Source organism: Ochlerotatus camptorhynchus, unplaced genomic scaffold (genome assembly GCF_037179485.1).
Source record: "Ochlerotatus camptorhynchus isolate MF236.1 unplaced genomic scaffold, CSIRO-AGI_Acam_v1.1 ptg000142l, whole genome shotgun sequence".
Lineage (NCBI taxonomy): Eukaryota > Metazoa > Arthropoda > Insecta > Diptera > Culicidae > Ochlerotatus > Ochlerotatus camptorhynchus.
Window position 1 is genome coordinate 1,010,711 of NW_027040632.1, and position 19,659 is coordinate 1,030,369.

At 41.3% G+C, this 19,659-nt stretch overlaps 2 protein-coding genes across 4 annotated transcripts in view; one reads left to right on the forward strand and one right to left on the reverse strand.

Moving 5' to 3' along the window:
* The window catches only part of Ubr3 (Ubr3 ubiquitin ligase), a 119,558-nt gene that overhangs the window by 13,938 nt on the left and 85,961 nt on the right, over nt 1-19,659 (reverse strand). The window lies entirely within an intron of this gene.
* orion overlaps nt 11,117-19,659 on the forward strand; it is a 460,865-nt gene continuing 452,322 nt past the window's right edge. The window contains exons 1-2 of one of the 2 annotated variants that reach the window (XM_065221452.1): nt 11,117-11,461; nt 11,524-11,841. In XM_065221452.1, the coding sequence (XP_065077524.1) occupies nt 11,156-11,461; nt 11,524-11,841 (624 nt within the window). In that variant the 5' untranslated portion in view covers nt 11,117-11,155. The remainder of the gene's footprint in view (nt 11,462-11,523; nt 11,842-19,659) is intronic. The other variant, XM_065221451.1, reaches the window with a different exon arrangement.

The window sequence follows — 19,659 nt, forward strand, 5'->3', positions numbered from 1 at the left end:
GATTGATTTTGTTTTACCACACGTGAAGTGAATAGTAGATTACTTAATTAAATGCGACAAGGTGCAGAGCACAGCTGATCCAACCTTCGGCTGCTACCTGTTGTTTACCAACCCGAGAGACCGAAGAAAATATAACTGCTAAAAAAAGGTAAAAACATCAAAATTCATGGAATTCATGGTGGTGACTGTGACTCATAGTGGAGCTCTTTCACTCTCGGCCTCGACTTGGTGCTAAAAAGCAAACAAGCGCGAAAGAGCGTGCAAATTATCCGGGTCCATTAATCTTGAAGAGAGCGGTTATAAATGACTGATATTGCTGTTTGTGTTGATGCTGTAGGGTAAATTTGCCTTGAATGGACTTCTTCCTTTACGGATTAATGCAAATTTTGTAGAAATGTTTGAACGATTATTATTTAGTAAACTCCGATCAAGGAGAAAATTGCATATTAATGTGAAGCACGCCAGGAGCTGTCAAATGAATAAAGGGCAATAATTATGTTTATGGTGTATTTAGCGTAGTCGGTGTGTGGTGACTTCTACTTGTAATGCAGATTTTCCTAGCTTACAAATTTTACGTATCAGTCATATAAAGAAAAGGATGAACAGGTTCTGAATTCAGTGTGAATGGCTATAACAATTACCAGGGGGTCCAATAATATGCCAATTTACCCTAGTGGCGATAGTTGGTTGGTTGGTGCAGAATTGAATAATTTACTCGTTGCGTGTTCACTGCACGCCAGTTTAGAAACGTTTCTTATCAATCCGTAGAAATGGTTCATCATCTGAGAACTGCTGTGGAGAAAGAAATGGACCACTGGAAAGTGATGACCTAAGATTGTTGACCTGGGCCGAGTTGCGTCTCAATTGTTGATAGGGGAATCCCCAATTATAGTCTTCTAGTCAGTGGTGTAAGCGATCACAGTAGCCGACGCTTTTTCGGTGATGATCCGTCCGCCTTTCCTTCTGACTCAGGCAACACAAGCTATCAAAATACAGTACCAAAGTAAAATGTCATATGACATGGCTCTCCTACGACCGTGTCGCCGAAGAATATTACGCTTTCGTGTTGGGTTTTTTTACTCATTATGAGAGCTGTTTATGTTGTGATTATGACAATTACCAATACAGTACTTTCCTGTTTATGTCAGCCTAAAATTTCAGATGGGGCTGACAAAATTGGGAAATTTTCTTTTTCAATATTTTAACCATCAAAAGGATTTTGAAGTAAAGTTTAACCATTAATTATCCACTATTAATGGAATTACTGATAAATGTTAACTATTCTTACAACAAAGGGTACACCAAACGTCTCGAAAAGTTTGCGTACGATTTACTGTCCGGTTTCCTTAAATTCCGCTTGGTTTTCAGCGCTGAAACCAAGGCTGGACCTCCATATCTCAGTATCAACGTAAATACACCAGCCAGGTGCCGTCTCTTGCTACTGCTTGGTCCAGAGATATTCGGTATGATTCTGGCTACCGCGTTGATGGCCTTCGCTGCCTTCTCGTAGGCGTATTCTACGTGGCTATTGAAGCCAAACGTCGTCGACCATCACTCCCAGGTATTTCAACACACACTTTCGCGGCATCGTCGGTCAACGAGGACAAGGAGTACTCTAACAAGTGGATTTTCGACTTCGCGCGTAAGGTCCGGGAATTGATCGAATCAAGTTCAACCTGCTCAAAACCCTCCCAGAAGTCACAAAGAGGCGATTGTTGAACTTGTTCAATCGATTCCTTGAGCTCAACGTTGTTCCGGATGATTGGAGACAAGTGAGAGTTATCGCCATCCAGAAGCCCGGTAAACCCGCGTCGGATCATAATTCGTACCGTCCCATCGCGATGCTGTCGTGTATTCGGAAGCTGTTAGAAAAAATGATTCTTCTTCGTCTGGACAAGTGGGTCGAGGCGAATGGCTTACTCTCAGATAAGCAATTTGGATTCCGTAGGGGCAATACTGCCTTGCGTTGCTTTCAACTGAAATCCAATTAGCCTATGCTGAAAAACAGCAGATGGGTTCAGTTTTCTTGGACATTAAAGGGGCGTTTGATTCTGTTTGCATCGACATCCTTCCGGACAAACTCCATGCGAGTGGGCTTTCTCCGATTATCAACAATTTCCTGTTTAATTTGTTGTCCGAGAAACGAATGAGCTTCTCTCATGGCAACTCGGAAATTGCACGAATCAGCTACATGGGTCTTCCACAAGGCTCATGTTTAAGTCCCCTCCTGTACAACTTCTATGTCAAAGACATTGATGAATGTCTGGCCGAAAATTGCACGCTAAGGCAGCTTGCAGATGACGGCGTGGTTTCCATGGTTGGACCAACAGCACCGGACCTGCAAGGACCATTGCAAGATACCTTGGATAATTTGTCTACTTGGGCAATGAATCTGGGTATCGAATTCTCTCCGGAGAAAACAGATATGGTTGTTTTTTCTAGGAAGCTTCATCCAGCACAGTTTCATCTTCAACTTATGGGTAGAACAATCACTCACAGCATGTCGTTTAAGTATTTAGGTGTCTGGTTCGATTCCAAGTGCACTTGGGGAAAACACATAGCGTAACTGAGGCAGAGATGCCAACAGCGAATCAATTTCCTTCGTTCCATTACCGGCACTTCATGGGGAGCCCATCCGGAAGATCTGATAAGACTCTACAAGACCACCATTCTCTCGATTTTGGAGTACGGTAGCTTTTGCTTTGAATCGGCGGCGGGGACGCACATATTGAAGCTCCAAAGTTGCATTCGAATTGCGCTAGGTTGTATGCAATCGACGCATACCATGAGTCTTGAAGTTCTTGCGGGCATCCTCCCCTTAACAAATCGTTTTGCGGATTTATCGTTCCGGTTCCTCATCCGCTGTGAAGTCATGAACCCGCTGGTGATCGAAAACGTTGAGAAGCTGCTAGAGCGGAATCCTCAAACACGATTCATGACCTTGTACTACGAGTACATGACTCTGGACATCGGCCCCTCCTCGTTCAACCCCAATCGCGCTGTCTCCCATCATTTCAGTTGTTCTTCCGTGAGATTCGATCTCACAATGAGGCAGGAGATTCAAGGAATTCCAGAGCCTCACCGTTCCCTGATTGTCCCAACTATTTTTGCGAACAAATACCGCCACGTCCCCACCAAGAAGAGATTTTTCACAGATGGGTCGGTGATAAATGCTTCCACTGGTTTTGGAGTATTCCACGATCTTCATAGCGCCTCATACAAGCTTCAAAAGCCGTGTTCGGTATACGTTGCTGAACTAGCAGCTATATCGTACACGTTAGAGCGTATTGCCTCACTTCCACCTGACCATTATTTCATTTCTACGGATAGCCTAAGCTCCCTGGAGACTATGCATTCAATGAGGCCGATAAAGCACTCGGCGTATTTCCTCCAGGAAATACGATCGTCATTGAGTGCTTTATCAAACAGCTCGCATATCATCACCTTGGTATGGGTCCCTTCTTATTGCTCTATCCCGGGCAATGAGAAAGCGGACTCGCTGGCCAAGGTGGGCGCTATGGAAGGCGATATTTACGAGCAACAAATCGCCTACCACGAATTTTTCACGATTTCTCGTCAGCAAGTCCTCGCCAACTGGCAACAAAAGTGGAATGATGGTGATCTGGGAAGATGGCTACATTCTATTGTCCCACAGGTGTCGATCAAACCCTGGTTCAAAGGGTTGGATATGAGTCGTGATTTTATTCGTGTAATGTCCAGGCTCATGTCCAATCACACCGACAGCAACTTGTGCACCTGTGGAAACGGTTATCACGACATCGAGCATGTTGTTTGGTCCTGCTCCTTGCATCATGAGGCGAGATCCGTTCTGTGTGATTCCCTTAGGGTCCGAGGAAAACAACCCTTTAAGCCAATTAGAGACGTCTTGGCTTGCCGTGATATCGACATTATGAAGCTTATTTACGACCTTCTTAAATCTGTTGATGTATGTATGTGTTTAATGTTTTGTGTTTTAGTCATCCGTTTAAGTTTTAAATTAGTTCAAAATGCTTTCCCTTGTCTTGTCCTCCCTCCAAATGATCAATAAATGTAATCCCTAATCTCGAGTAAACCGCGAGTAATCGGCCCCCGTTCTACTAACATTAGTTGTAAGAAAATGATATTCATACACAATAATGTAAAAAATATTCGGCTCCGCAAAGCTAACGCATTTGAGCCTTGACAAATAAATGGATTATTAAAAAAAAACACACACTTCTAGTTTATTGCGTGCACGGTAATTTCTGACCGCTGCAGCACTTTAAAGTTCCTGATCAATACCACCTCGCATTAGGTTTCCAATCATCCAATCGCCAACATTTCCATCTATTCCAGCGTCTTGTCTGTTACCGTAAGACGCAAAGCCAACGATCTCAACTCGTTCGGGTAGCTTCAGCGTTAGACCGCCGTTTTTAAATCACGTTCCAGAGCGTTGGACCAAGGATGGAGCCTTGTGGAATTCCCACCGTGATCCTAATCGATCTCTGTCCCAAATTTGGCTCGTAGATCAGAACCCGATTCTGGAAGTAGCGTCGGCCTCCCAACTGGAGCTGTTGAACGCATTCTTGACGTCGATCGTTATCACGGCGTAATATCGATCTCCTCTCGAATTCTGTTTCGACGCCTTCTCGGCTCTCTTAATGGAGGCGAACCAGCCCAAGGCTGAAAGCCTCCTTAATAAAGCTAAATAATAATAATAATTCTCGGCTCTCTCGACAACTGTCCGAATTGCATCCATATTTGCTCTTCCTTTTCGAAATCCGAACTGCCTCTCCGACAATCCTTGCTCAGTCTCCGTGCATTTCGTCAACCTGTTTAGGATGTTAGTTGCTCGTTGGTGACTTCGTTGTTATCTCCCTCTCCGTCTCCGTACGATGTAGGTGGCCAGGTCGTTGAATCGAGAAAAGTCCTTCCACGATGACTTTCAGGTTCTCTAAGCACATTTCATCAGCAGGCATGACTTGACTTCTGATCTTCGTCATCACGACACGGTGTGCGTCATTGGCAGCAGCGTCTCGACTCAGGTCCAGTTGACAGTTATCTCTCGTTTTTTGTGCTCGGAACATTCTTCTATGTTCCCTCTGTCTGCTTCTGTTCTTGCTCTCTGAACACGTCTTCTGGCTCTGAGACAACTAGCGCATTAGCACCCCAATTGTCTCGTTGCAGCAGTAAGCTGGAGGCCGTCTGTTATTTAGTTCCCGTTTCCTCGACACGATCGTGTCACTTGCTCTCCCTAACGATTCTTTCAACTCGTCTTCCACTTCAGGTCGCAAGTTCTGGTCCTCTGTAGTGCCACAGGATTCCAGTGGCCGATGCCCCTATCGGATTGCCTGATGGTCACTATAGGTATATCCTCCACATACTCTCCAATTCATGTTTTCCACCACCGACGGACTGCAGTCCGCATAAAGTGACGTCGATAATGGATTCCCGGTCATCTCTGCGAAAAGTGCTGGTGGTGCCTAATTACCAGCTTCGCCAGAGCTTCCAGCAGAATGTGTCCTCTTGCGTTGGTACATCTGTTTCCCCACTCCACTGCCTACGCATCGAAGTCTCCTCCGATGACTACCGGTCTTCGTCCGATCAGCTCTTCGATAAGTCCAACCAGCGTCCCGTGGAACTGCTCCATCGTCCATCGGGTGCATAGCAACTGCATATGAATATTCCGTTAATTTTGGCGATCACGAAATCTTCTTCTTGAATGGTATATCTGTCGATAACTTGTGTACTAGTGACATTTATTGATCAGAAAGATATGGTTGCAATCTTTCATTGAATGTGACCCACTTCGAGAAATTTTATAAAGCCACACCAGAGCTGTAATTTAATCATTCGATGCGTGCAGTGCGCTGATTTTCTGGAATTCGCAATGCTAAAAACAGTCAATCACAACGATTGCTAGCCTTTCTCACTGCACAAGGACGTAGCAGCGGAGAAGATAAGAAAAATACACACTCTCGCGTAACATTTGAAAAGGACCTATCCTCGTTTATCGATTCTTCTTCATCAACTTTCTCTCTAGATTACCACGGTAACATAAACGAATTTCTCGCTAAGCTCGCAGCACAGTTCGACAGAAGATGATGTTAGCTTGCGCCTGAAACAACACACTGAATGGGAAATTCATTTGCAGTCGGGTTATTCGCGAAAGAAAAAATCGATTAAGAGAATCGATCAACAATGCCAGGCCCTTTTCTAGTGTTGCGCGAGCACTCAGAAAAACGCACGAAAACGCACAAAGTGTAACCATTGCACCGGCACAAAGAGCGCACTAAGTGTAGGATTGCAAATGAGAAACCTTGCGGAAAGTCATAGTTCTTCTTGGTCCTCAGCTTCTTTATCTCCTCCTACGCATGCTATCGTGGTAAGCAAAGACGATAAAGAAGACATTAGTTGCCCTTTGTATTTCATTCGCGCTCTGCACTACACGGAGTATGAGTAAGAGTGTGCGAATGCAAATGCATGTAAAAAGTTGTTGTGCAAACGTTATGTACCGTAAGACGGGGTGACATTGGTCCAAAATTGAAAAATTATTAATGATGCACTATCTTGATAATACAGAACATGATGACTAGAATATGTTTCTTGAATTTCTGGATTAAAGTGTAGATAACATTAACCAGTTGTATTATTTAAATAGTGCTGTAAAGTTAAGTAACAGAGATAGTAGCAAAATACCGTTTTTTTAATGTTCAGATACAAACAAAAGTTGATTGGACGAGGGTTACACGTGATCTTTAGCCATACATACGAAGTACATTGTGATCATAACCAAATGTACTCCTAATACCTACGTTTTCATTTCCATATTTTAAGTAATTTTAATCAAATTTAAGTTTTGGCCCAATGTCACCCCACACACGGTTTTAAATTGGTCTATTTTATATTTAATTTTAGTAAAATGAGATATAAATTTCAACCAACCATCTCCGAGACAGTCGTTAATATATCACTGATAAATATAATCACATGCTTAAAATGGTTTCCTTGCTAAAATGTGAATGTTGTAAGGTGGGGAACGCAAAATTTCGATTTTTTGGCCCATTGTCACTCCCACTTACGGTACGGTAGCGTTCTATGTAATTTGATTGAGTCACGTTCGTTATCGGAATTAACCAGACAAATCATTCCACGAACTAGAGACGGCCATGCACCACTGCCCTTAATTTTGAGACGGTGACGGCTACTCTCCCGTCTTGAGTTGACGAGAGGAACAACACAATAGTTGGGTAAAGAAGAATTGCATTATAACACACTGGACTGAAAGTGCTTTCGTCAGCGTGGGGCTTTAGGCAGTGATGAAACGTCGCTAGAACTATTCCACAGCCGCAGACAGTAGTTGAGCAAAGTCAAGTGTACACTTTTTTGCCTGTAGATTTGAAGACTCGCGCTCATTTTCAACTTCTATTCATTTTTCATACTGCCATACTCTAACGGAACTATCTACCTACCCTCTTCTAAGATCATTCTCTAACTAATAAATTATCACACTAAAGCTTCATGTTAATATTAATATATAATATTTTTAAGGCAATATGGGCAGTGCAATTTTAGAATCCAAAGTCGGTCGCGGCATGAAAGTGGTCTGCTGTTATGCTATACTAATAAAATGGTCTCCGATTGCCTGCGAAAAGCGCTTTCCCTAACACAGATTTTAAAATTGAATTCCATCCGGTCTCACCGAACGCTGTTCATTCAACCACCGTGTGTGGTGGTATTCTCCAGTACACAACGAAAGGCTCCCCGCAAGCAACTAGCTATCAAGGCTGACCTCAACCGCTGATCGGATTCAGTTGCGGGCCATCTATGCCGAGCGCGTCACTCTCGTTCCAAACCTCATACAGCTCGTCAGCCTCATCCGTGTTGAACAACCTAATAGCTCAGCATTACTCAACCATCACAACAAAATGGTTCTTTTCAGGACCACCATAAATTATTGTTGTTTAAGAGTTAATTTTCATTGAACGTTCGCTCGTCTTGCTGCCAGCCACATCACCCCCAAAGCTCTTTGTTTATTTTTTTATTTTTTTTTAAAGGCTTTATTAAAGAGATTTTTAGCCTTAGGCTAGTTCATCTCTACCAAAGCTCTTTGATAATGTACCCAGCAACCAAACATTTGTGGCGAAATGCGCCAAGTATTGAAGTGGTACATAAAAATGCTTGCAATGACCGAATACCACATGACCATGTCAAATAACCAGAAACACTTTGTAAGGTTTGCTCCAGGACGCTAGAAACAGCAAACAAATTTCGAATCTAGATGATTGATCGCGAATATCTCGCGATTGGAAAAAATTTAGCAAGAAATTCGTCCAATCAATTTTTGCTTTTCTTATTATCTATTGAATAAACCAAAAGTTCTATGCGTTTTGTGCACGAAAATGCGTAATTTTGACATCAGAAAGCGAGGCGTTTCCGTGATGGGAAAAGTGGTTTCTCTAACACAGTCGATGAATATTGATAGCAAGCACTGAGCATGCCAGAACGTACCTATCTTTATGCCTTTTGATAAATGCCCTTCCTATTGAAGAATCAAAGTGACGATTGACTCACAGATGGCGAGTGGGTGAAAATGGTAATGACGTTTTGATATCTGTCAAATCGCATGAAACATAGGTACCGTCCGGTAGGCTCAGATTCTGTGATTGGTGTGTTTTCCCTAATACATATTTCATTTTCGCACCGCTATCATCTCCAAGAACATCGAGGACACATTTCCACAGGATTATTCTAAACTGGCTTCCAAGCTTCCAAACCATCGGTCCTTTTTAGGACCTCAAATGACTGATAAAAGAGTTAACTAAAGAGTAAGAGCTTGTATCCAAGACATATCGTCCAGGATTGACTTGTACTACATGGACATCGACAGATCACCTCACAAACAGAACTATCAAATTGCTTCCCAATATCAACCTATCGAACTTTTTCACTGATAACGAGTTAAGAAACCAATTTAATATATACTGTACTCTTGCTGTGAAATCAAAACTACCTTTCGTAATCCCACGTCAAATCTACGGTCGTGTCTTGGATAAAACCTCTTACTTTTTTCATGACAAGCAGCCCGTGCGACATAGCTCATTCGGGGCGGTAGAAGGAAACGAGCTAATTGTTGGCAAGCTGTTTCACGAAGTAATGCCGAAGATGATACACCTGTCAACCCCCCACGTCAACCCCCCTGCTCTAAGTATCTACGTGGTTTATAAACAGTCCCTCACCATATTCGTGTTCTGCATCCTCAATGAAAGCCAAAAACATTCCACAATTGTGAAAAACTTGATTTAAAATTACATGCAAACAAAGTAACCGTAAAACTTAACTCAAATTTGAGTTCTGTTTACTCAACATCGCAAAAACCACACAACCTGTGTCACTTCACTCGCCGAACAGATCAGGCCTGATAAAGTTTACCCAGCATGACATCCTACTTCTTCTTAAAGTTTCCCTAAATTTTCATGAAATTTGAAATTTCTCCTTCAACTTACATCCAACCCTTACTAGAGGTTCTCATAATAAAATGTCCCGAATTAGTTTGTATAACTACCACAGTTAATCATATTTTCGAGCAGTTTTGGGACAACCCTGCGAATTGAGAAAATGAAGCAATAAAATTCAGATTTTTCAAGCTTAGCATAACTAAGACGAGGATCTAAAAGACTTTTTTAAAAGTAGGGAAGAGCGCTACTTCGTCGTAATCGCCCATTTCCGTTCTATCGAGCAGAAATCATCAATAATATCAATGATTTCACCATGCACAAAACATTAATACGTTTGATCCGATCCATTAGTTCATAAGCCACAACATGAAGCCTTTTACAGCGCATTGTATGAATATTTACACTCATTGTTCTTAAAACAAAAGAAGCGCTCCTAGCGAATCCACTTTTTCTACCATCATCCGTAGGACGAAGAAAATCTAATGGCGTTTCAATGCGTTAGGACGGAATTGAAACTCGTAGGACGAATTTAGAATGAAGAAGCAGTGTTAGATTTTGAATAATATCTCAACATTGATTGACTCTTTATCAAATCCAACGGTACGTATGGAAAGGTTAATAAATTTAGAAGTTATTTTTGATGGGTAAAGGACGGAAATTAGATCAAAAACCCTATTGTTCCAAGGCAAAGTTCGAGTGGTAGGAAATGTCATTTTAAACTGCTCGAATTATGTGATCCATTAATCCATCATTCAACTTTCACGTTCTTGTGGCTATCGCGAGAAACTGTAACGTTCAAAAGTGTGAAATGACAAACCTCAAACCAGAACCATTTTCAATGTTGATAAACATAACATCGTCTACTTGTCTTCCGAGTGATTCACGAATGCAAGTTATCGTCATTCGAAGAAAAAGTTAATGATAAAAGTGCATACAGCTCTTGACGACAGCCATTTTGCTGCGTCCGTCCAATGATTCACTCCAAGTGGAACAATCCAACCAAGCATAGCAGCTCTTCTTAGTGAAATTCGGGCAAAACCAAACATACCACGATTCGACGATGGTCAGTCTATCCCGATCAAGCACCGAGCGAGCACCACCACACGCGCTCTCTGTGTTTTATAACGTCACTTTAGCAACTAAATCGCTTGTTAAGCGCATTTCCTGTGCTGCATGCGGGTGAGTTTTCAAACACTTATACCCAATCAACTCAACACTGCTTCTGCTGAGAGGTGACGACGCCTTAGTCATTGATTATCATATACCGGCCGGTATTTTGTGAACAACAAAAAATTCAAATCCCGTTACCAATCAAGAGAACAACTACCGTTCTATAATTTCATGTTCGATCAAGCAAAGTGAGTCAAATTGAAATTATGTAATTTTCCCATTAAACATCGATTCAGGAAGAGAAAAGTAAAAACAGTGTTTGTCGGGTTGACTGGAGGTCGTAGATTGCGACCATCTGTAGTTATTCCTTAGACGAGTGCGATGGGAGCAATCACTGTCGATTGTTTACATGGCTCGAGAGCGTGTGGATCTGGCGCGTGAGAAGATTAGCCTATAAGCATCTGCCGCACAAACCTACTATTAACGATCAACCGTCTTATCATGCGAAATCATCTGCGATGTAACAAATTTCAAACATTTCTCTTCGTTCCGTTTCAGCACTGCCCTGTCCCGCGTTCTAAATAGGTTATGTTTCCCTCGTCGTAACAATGAAGCTCCTCTCGGCAAAGCAATACTCACCACCGACCAGGAAGAAGGTGATAGTGGGACTGCTGGTCGGTTTCTGCCTCTTGGCAATTAGCCACCTTCCTCAACCGGTGCGATCGCAGGTCAGCGTAGCCAGCGTCATTTCCGTTCTCCAGCTGGGCAAGGAGGTCATTTCCAGCGTCATTGAAACGTGGGACCTTGTCGAGGAAGTCGGCGATATCCACCTACCGTTCAAGCGGAATAAGGATGAAAAGATCCTCAAGCGGATGTTCGAGCTGAGTTTGCAGATCGAGCGAAGCGAACACCAGGTAAGTGGTTCAAGGAAGGCGCGTGGCCCTACTGTGCTGTGCTAATTTCCGCACGATTGTAGATCCTATCCACCATGGAGTTCACGATCGGCAATCTAGTCAGGCAACTGTCGATCGAATCGGTGCTGGAGAATCAACTGCAAGATTTGGCCGATTTGATGAACCGGGTGAGCCATCGGGAACGGTTGATGCGTTCCTATCTGGCGGCGGACGAGAAGGTGGAAACGCACACATTGGAAGACTTTGCCCTAAGTGCGGTGGCACAGGACTCCAGCAGCGTGTTAAGTTTGCTGGCAAGGATCGAACTCCTAGTGGGGGGATCCCGTGATCTTCCGTTCCGGAAACCCGGCGTGCTGGAACTTCTGCTGCACGCTACACAGGTAAGAGAGTGCGCCGTATGAACCAGCTTAGCAAGTGACACAGCAGCAATTGGCGGGTATGTGGTTATCCAACGTTACAGAATGGAATGACCCCTGAGTGGCGCGAGGGCAAGACCGGTTACCGGTATGATGGGTTGTTGCATCGAACAAAGGAACGATGACGTGCGCGGGGGCGTTAGGCAACACGGTACAGAAGCCGAAAGTTGTTTTGGGTGGAAACAGTGCGCGGTCTTCAAATAAAGCACTGACTTACGGTGGAACTGGAATGCCCTGAGGGGGGAATGAGAGAGTGGTGTTTGCAGTTTCCGACAGTGGGAAATATGCGAACTACTTTTTCAAGGAAACGAATGCCATTCAAAAGGAAGTCACCGCATTAAATTGGTTCGGCAGCAATGTTACAATAGGGTGGAACTGGCTTTGTGAATAATGACTTTAATTTCCGATTTCTCGCGAATAAAAGCTCACAAATTAGCAACACAATAACCTACACATTTAGAAGTTATTACAGTCTTCGGTAATTTTTACCGAACTTTCAACATCGTTAAATTTCGTTTCTCTTTTCGAAAGCTATTTTTCTCAAAAACTATTGTAAAGCACTATAAATCTTGTTTTGTTTTCCTTCATTTAAGTCGGTCTCTGTTCCGCGATCAAGCGCCAATCACCGACGAATGTCGGTTGCCAATTGACGATTAATCGCTGGCGGCAAACGATTGCCAGGGAGGTGACTTCCTCACCTGGAACCAATCGAACCCATCATGGGGCGGGACCCGCGGGATGTGACCAAAAATGTCTTCGCCTTAGAAAACATCAAACGATCTCGGCTGGGATTGAACCCAGACACACTGGGTGCGAAAGCAGTCACGTTTACCACTCAAACACTGGATACGTCAAACTTTCAACCTAATCTGGTGTGTCATTGTGGTGTAGTATTGAATGTTTTGAGATCTAGAATATTCGGTAATAATTACTAAGTGTATAGGGGAATGATTCCTCTACCATTTAGTATGGTTTGTTTGCGAGGGTGAGCAGTTATTCACGAAAAATATATGCTTGAAGTCACTTGAAGTTGAATGTTGATGACGAGTTGTATAACCAACAGGATTCGATAATTGACAATAGAAAATCGATAAGCAGCGTCATTTTGGAATTCCAGATGGTAAACCTGGATCCTATCCAGCATATCCTGGGAAACCATTCCCGTAAAATTTACCAAAATTAACGCTTCTTTTTCACCGAAGACATTATATGCGTGCAGCATTTGCACTAAAATTAAATCACACCTCCCAGGACGCCATTCCCGGATAATTTACTTTCTGTTTTCCGAGGAACGTTGAAAAAAAAACTTTAAGGGCGAAGAAACATCCCTACACACTTAATTCAGATCACCGAAGTCAGTACCGGGTTTTTGAACAGCAGATCAAGTCGGTAAAATTTTCAAATGACCGTTAAACGTGATAAATCAATAAAATTTACAAAAATTATTTTTTATAGCTTAATAGGGTTGATCTCATTGGCCGTGTAGGAAAGTTAAGTGGTTAAACTTACTCAATCAACATTCCGATGAGTAACTGCAAAAAATTCAATTTATTACCTTTCCGGTTACTGGAAAGAAGTATTTTCTGATTCCAATGGATTTCCGGGTAGAGGCATTAAATATTTCCCGATTCCCAGGTAGTTAAAATGGCCGGGAAATGGAAACACTATGCTCAAGAAACATAAGAATTCTTAAAACACCGGGAACTCTCGCAACTAATCAAAGACCGGGAATTCTAAAATCTTTCCTAGCTCTCAAAAATTTCGAAGCTCTAAATTCAGGCACTCTTTATAAAAATTTGAGAACTTCGTAAACCTCCATAATATGCTGACCTTCGGTTATTTTGGAGGTCCGGGTTGTTAACCTTCCGTTAGTCGCTCCAACTTTTGTAACACGAGTACTCGCGCGTTGTACTTTGTACAAAAGTGTAAGTTTTCCATTGCCATTTTGCAGCCGAGCTACCAATCGATATGAAACCAACACCGAAAATAGTTTTCATGTAGCTTCCATTGGAAACGCACATGATTTTCACCCATAATCAAAATTAATGGAATTCATCTGAATTTCACGTAACATTTATGCGATCACATTAATTTTATATGATTTTTCATATGAATTTCATGGACCTTATTATATTCATGTGATTTTGTGGTGGGATTTGCTGCTATGTGATCATAGGAAAGCAATGTGAAAATCACATGGATTTCATCCATTAGATATGTGATAAATTTTTTGAGTGAACGGGTAATCATTAAAAAACTTGTTTATAACTAAATAAGCTAAACTTTTATCACAGTTAACCCCCAAAAAATGCGGATAATAGAGAAAATATGAATGGAAACCGTGGTTACAACATGGAAAATCCCGAGATCCTGACCAGATAGAAAGTTACTGTCTTGGGCAAAGTTGTTCCAAAGATCATAATCTTTTCGCTGGTGGAGAGTAGTTCAGAATTTACTCACTACGTAGCGCTAGAATACATGTGAAATTATCGCATGTGATATATCTCGAGATCATGACCAGATAGAAAGTTACTGTCGTCGACAAAGTTGTTCAGAAGGACAAGGACTTTTCGTTGGTGGACACAATAGTTCAGAATTTTCACACTACGTGGCGTTAGTATACACGCGAAATTCTCGCATGTAAAATATCTCGAGATTCAGATCAGATAGATTTCGCTAGTGGACAGTAGTTCAAAATTTTCTCACTACATAGTGCTAGAATACACGTGAAATTCTCGCATGTGGTTTGTTTCGAGATCCTGACCAGATAGAAAGCTACTGTCTTCGACAAATTTGTTCAGGAGGTCAAAGCCTTTTTGGCTGGTAAACATTAGTTAAGAATTTTCTCACCACGTGGTGTTAGTATAGATGCACACTTCTCGCATATAATATATCTCGAGATCCTAATCAGATAGAAAGTTACTGTCTACAACAAAGTTGTTTAGGAGGTCAAAGTCTTTTGGCTGGTGAACAATAGTTCAGAATTTTCTCACAAACTCTAGGTTTTAACCTCCTGAACAACTTTGTTAAAGACAGTAACTTTCTATCTGGTCAGGATCTCGAGATATATCACAGGAGAGAATTTCACATTTCACTTGCGCTATTTAGTGAGAAAATTTTGAACAACTGTCCACGAGCAAAAATTTTGTGATATCCTGAACAACTTTGCCGACGACAGTAATTTTCTATCTGGTCAAGAACGTGAGATATTTTATATGCGAGAATTTCACATGTATACTAGCACCATGAAGTGAGAAAATTCTTAACTACTGTTTACCAGCCAAAAAGTCTTGACCCTCTAAACAACTTTGCCGAAGACAGCAACTTTCTAGCTGATCAAGATCTCAAGCTATTGAATATGCGAGAAAGGCACGTATATACTAGCACCGCATAGTGAGAAAATTCTGAACTATTGTCACTCAATAAAATGATCTTGACTTCCTGAAAATTTTTGCCGAATACATTTACTTTCTATCTGGTCAGAATCTAGAGATATTTTATATGAAAGAGTTTCATATCTATAGCAGCGCCGCAAAGTGAGAAAACTCTGAACTACTGTCCACCTGCGAAAAAGCCTTGACCTCTTGAACAGCAATGCCGAAGACAGTACCTTTCTATCTGGTTAGGAACTCGAGATATTGTATATGAGAATTTCACGTGTATACGTGTATAGAATTTGACCTCCTGAAAAACTTTGTAAAAGACAGTAACTTTCTATCTGGTCAGGATCTCGAGATATATCACATGCGAGAATTTCACATGTATACTAGCGTAGTGAGAAAATTCTGAACTACTGTCCGCCAGTGACAAGGCTATAATCTCCTGAACAACTTTGTCGGAGACAGTAACTTTCTATCTGCTCAGGATCTCGATATATTCCATGTTGTAATCAATTAAGTCAAATCCCACGTAGTATGATCACAGTTTTTGTGGTTTCCATTTACTTTTTCCCTATTATCCGCATTTTTTAGGTGTTTACTGTAATCAAAGTTTAGCTTGTTTAGATCAAAACCAGTTTTTTTTTATGAATACTCGTTGGTTTCAGATCGATTGGTAACTCAGCAACAAAATGGCAATGGAAAACTCATGTGTGTTGTACAAAGTACAACAGCGCGAGTAACTATAACCGTTAAAGAACTATACACTGCATTTTCAGGACTTCCGTTATTTACTGAAAGCTCCTTTAAATTACAGAACTTCCATGAATGCTTGAAAAGTGCTTCCATGAAAAGTTCTCAGAAATTTATCTGTATTCCTAGAGTTGGGTCAAGGTGGGAGGGGCATGTGTCATCCCTTTCGTTTCCTATAACGCATAACATTACAATAATTAAAGCATTGATGAACTTTTCAAACGTTAGTGACACTATAAGTGATGTAGAAAAATCAGTTAACAGGAGCTATTAAAAAAAACTTATAGAGCTTTTTGGGCTGAATAATGTTTGTAAATACAAGCATTCCATAGCAGAATGATATAGTGGTTCCCAGACTTTCGTAAAAAATTGTAGTTTTATTCATTATCGCAAAATATTAGACCTGTTTTTTATTATTTTGTCATTAAGATGACCATTTCCATGTTAGGGTGGTCCAAAAAATCGTTTTTTTCATAAATGACTTTTCAAGTCTAGCAGAAGAAGAAAATAGGTATAGATTATGTGACTATGTTAGCTATGTATCAATTAAGACGCATGGTAGCTCAGTCGCATAGGAGTATTGAGCGAAAAACGCAAAACTTGATTGTGTAAATAAGCCTAAATTTTCAAGAAACAATATAAAAAACCTATTGCGCCCTCTGTCTACAAACCATGAAAGCCATGAAAACCAAATACAAAATCCCAATTTTTTAATATCATTATATTTTTCATTTTTGAAAAAAAAATCGACATGGATATGGTCACCCTAATGACAAAAAGAAACGAGTCTAATATTTTGCAATAAGGAACAAAACGACCAATCTTTACGAAATTCCAAGAACCACTATATCTTTTTGCTATGGAACGGTTGAATATCAATAAATATTTTCATATATTCAGCCAAGTTGTCCCGCCCTCAGGATTCAAGAAATTACAAGGGGTAATCAACTCTGCACACTATGCCGAAACACAGCATGGCACACTATTCGGCTCTTTAGGAAAAACGTTGACAAGTAGGATACAATCAACATAATATAAAACGGCACCGCTGTCGCGAGTTGACGTTTTGCCAATCGTTGCCTTCTTTGTTTTCTCCATTGGGCTTCACATTGGGTTCGGATTCCAAGGAAAAATGCTGTGAGTATTGCCTGCACCATGAAACTAAGTTTATCTCGCCCGATTCGTAAAGAAAATCCCAGCGGCTCGTGGTTTCGTCCAGAATAGCTTCACGCTAACAGTTTTCTTCCACAACATGGTCGGTCGAGAGGGTCGATACGACAGTCAAGATGACCAAAATGGGTTTCCTCCAGCAACGGTTAGTCAAATGTTGTTATGCAGAACGAACGATAAATAATAAAAAAAAAAACCCACATCATAGGGGGTATGATGAGTTTTGTATTTCAGCCAGGTTTGAATCCCGGTCTTGCCAAGGGTCTTCCGGAATGAAAATGTTATCGTTTTCTCCTACGTTTTTCCTTAGGTTTCCTTGGTTTCAATTGGTATGGACTCGGAAATCTACAGGATTTTATAGGGACGTCCATACAAGTCCCAGTACTTATTGGGGAATGTCGATACGTATTAACCCCAAATATTCCATCAGGTCTGGACGATTGCCTTAGCAAAACAGTATAGGATTTATAGAAAATTCTATTCCGTGAGTACACCTCATCATCAACGATCCAATCTGCACTCCTGCTATCAATCAATTATAAGGCCTTGCTCAATCTCGAATGTGCATGACACATGACGACACTTAGTAATTTGCTGTTCGGCGAAATCCCATGGGCGTGCAGATGAACACCAACAACCACAGGGTACAGTTGAACTGCAGATGCGAAGTTTATCTGGATCGTGCACCATTTCCGAGGTATGACAGATATGAAGTGGGGGATCATTTAATGGCTTTCACTGGTGGTACATTGGAGATTGGTTTTGATTAGTGGTACCTTGAGGAACGTATCACATCTGCAAAGGATCGTGAACTTGATAGGCTTGAACGTGTGTAATTGGGTTATGGTAGGAGACATCACAATCTGCGATACGATAGGCTTCCCAAGTAACATTTCAAGTTTTATCGTGGTTTTAAAGTGTTCTACAAGTCTAGATAATGATCTTCAGAACCCTCATAAAACCCTAATTGCTACTTGGGTTGGGTGATATCTTCGAGGTTGCGTAGTTCTGAGTCGATCAGAACTGTTTCGAGGATGTTGTTTCTAGGGCGGGAGTGAACTGGGTAACATTTTACTAGCAGCTGGTGAACATTTCGTCCACCGTCCGGGTCGTATAGGTTGTATTGCTTCCAGTTCTTCTTCCACTTCTCCATCCGCTCTCAATTTAATGAGAATACTATAAAGTGTCCATCGTCTCCTTCGCCACTCACATATCGCTTGCCAAACCATGGCATGCTTACCAAATTTTTCAGTAAACATTGACTTATCGGTATCGTTAACTTCCTGACCATCACGGACATTAGTCTCCCGGAAGCGTCTTGTAGTCAAATTTGACGATTCAATTGCATCGTCCACACGCCAGACTATCATATAGCTTCCGAGCCCTCGGTTTAACGGATGCGGCTTGTTTCTGACTTCGTTTTGGCTTCTTCTGCTTCTTGAACGTTTTCAGCCCGTTTCATGTCTTGGCACGTTTAGCGTTCACAGAACGTTCGATGTTCACAGTTTTTTGGCCAAATCTCGAACAGAGGCACCTTTCTTATTGACGAAAGCTTGGTGATCTTCTGGTTCACTTTTCGGTCCTCGAAGGTAATTTCATCACAGAACTTCCGGATGACGGTTTGGACTACTCCGATACCTACTTTATCCATTTTCGTCAACTTCCTTACTGATAAGTTGGGAATTGTGCACCATTTTTGCACGATCTGTTTGCGCTTTTTCGGGGACAAGCGTCGCTTTTTGATGATTTTGTTTGAGGACACAAACTTGTTGAGCAATAAGTAAACAATAACACACATTGATGAACAGCTGATTAACTTCATCGGGGTAGAAGTGGCGTGAAAGCGTGCTTATACTTTCTGGGACACCCTATAGCTATAATTCTAAAGAAACTCTGGGGAGAATTTCAATGGAATTCATCTAGAAATTTCAAATAATTTTGGGAAGTATTATTCTAATTCCAGGGAACTCTTAAGCAAATCGAAAGGAATTTCAAGGTGCATTCTAAGGGAATTCGACGTCTTTCCTTTAACGTGAATTAACCCTATGGCAAACTTGACTACATGACTACGATCCTGTAACTACTACAGAGACTGAACATCTTTTAAATGTTGATAAATCAATGAAAGAGAAATTTCTATGAGAGCTACAAGGAAATATGGATAATAATTCCGTGGAAATCTAGTTCTTAAAATAGCTAAAAAAAAACCAATCCTTGCAGAAATTCATGCTAGTTTGAAGGCAGTTTCAAGGGAATTTCTAAGAATTTGGAGGGAATTTCAAGGGGTTTCCGGGAAGGTTTGGCAAGAAATTTCGAGAATATTTCCATAGAAACTATGAGTAGTGCCCCAAGTGAAATTTCCAAGGAAATTTTAAGGAGAGTTTTCAGATCATTCCTAGACAATTCCAATGGAGGGAATTTTGAAAATAAATTCAGAGGTGAAATCCAAGCATTTTTTGGGAGCATACATTTTATAATTCTA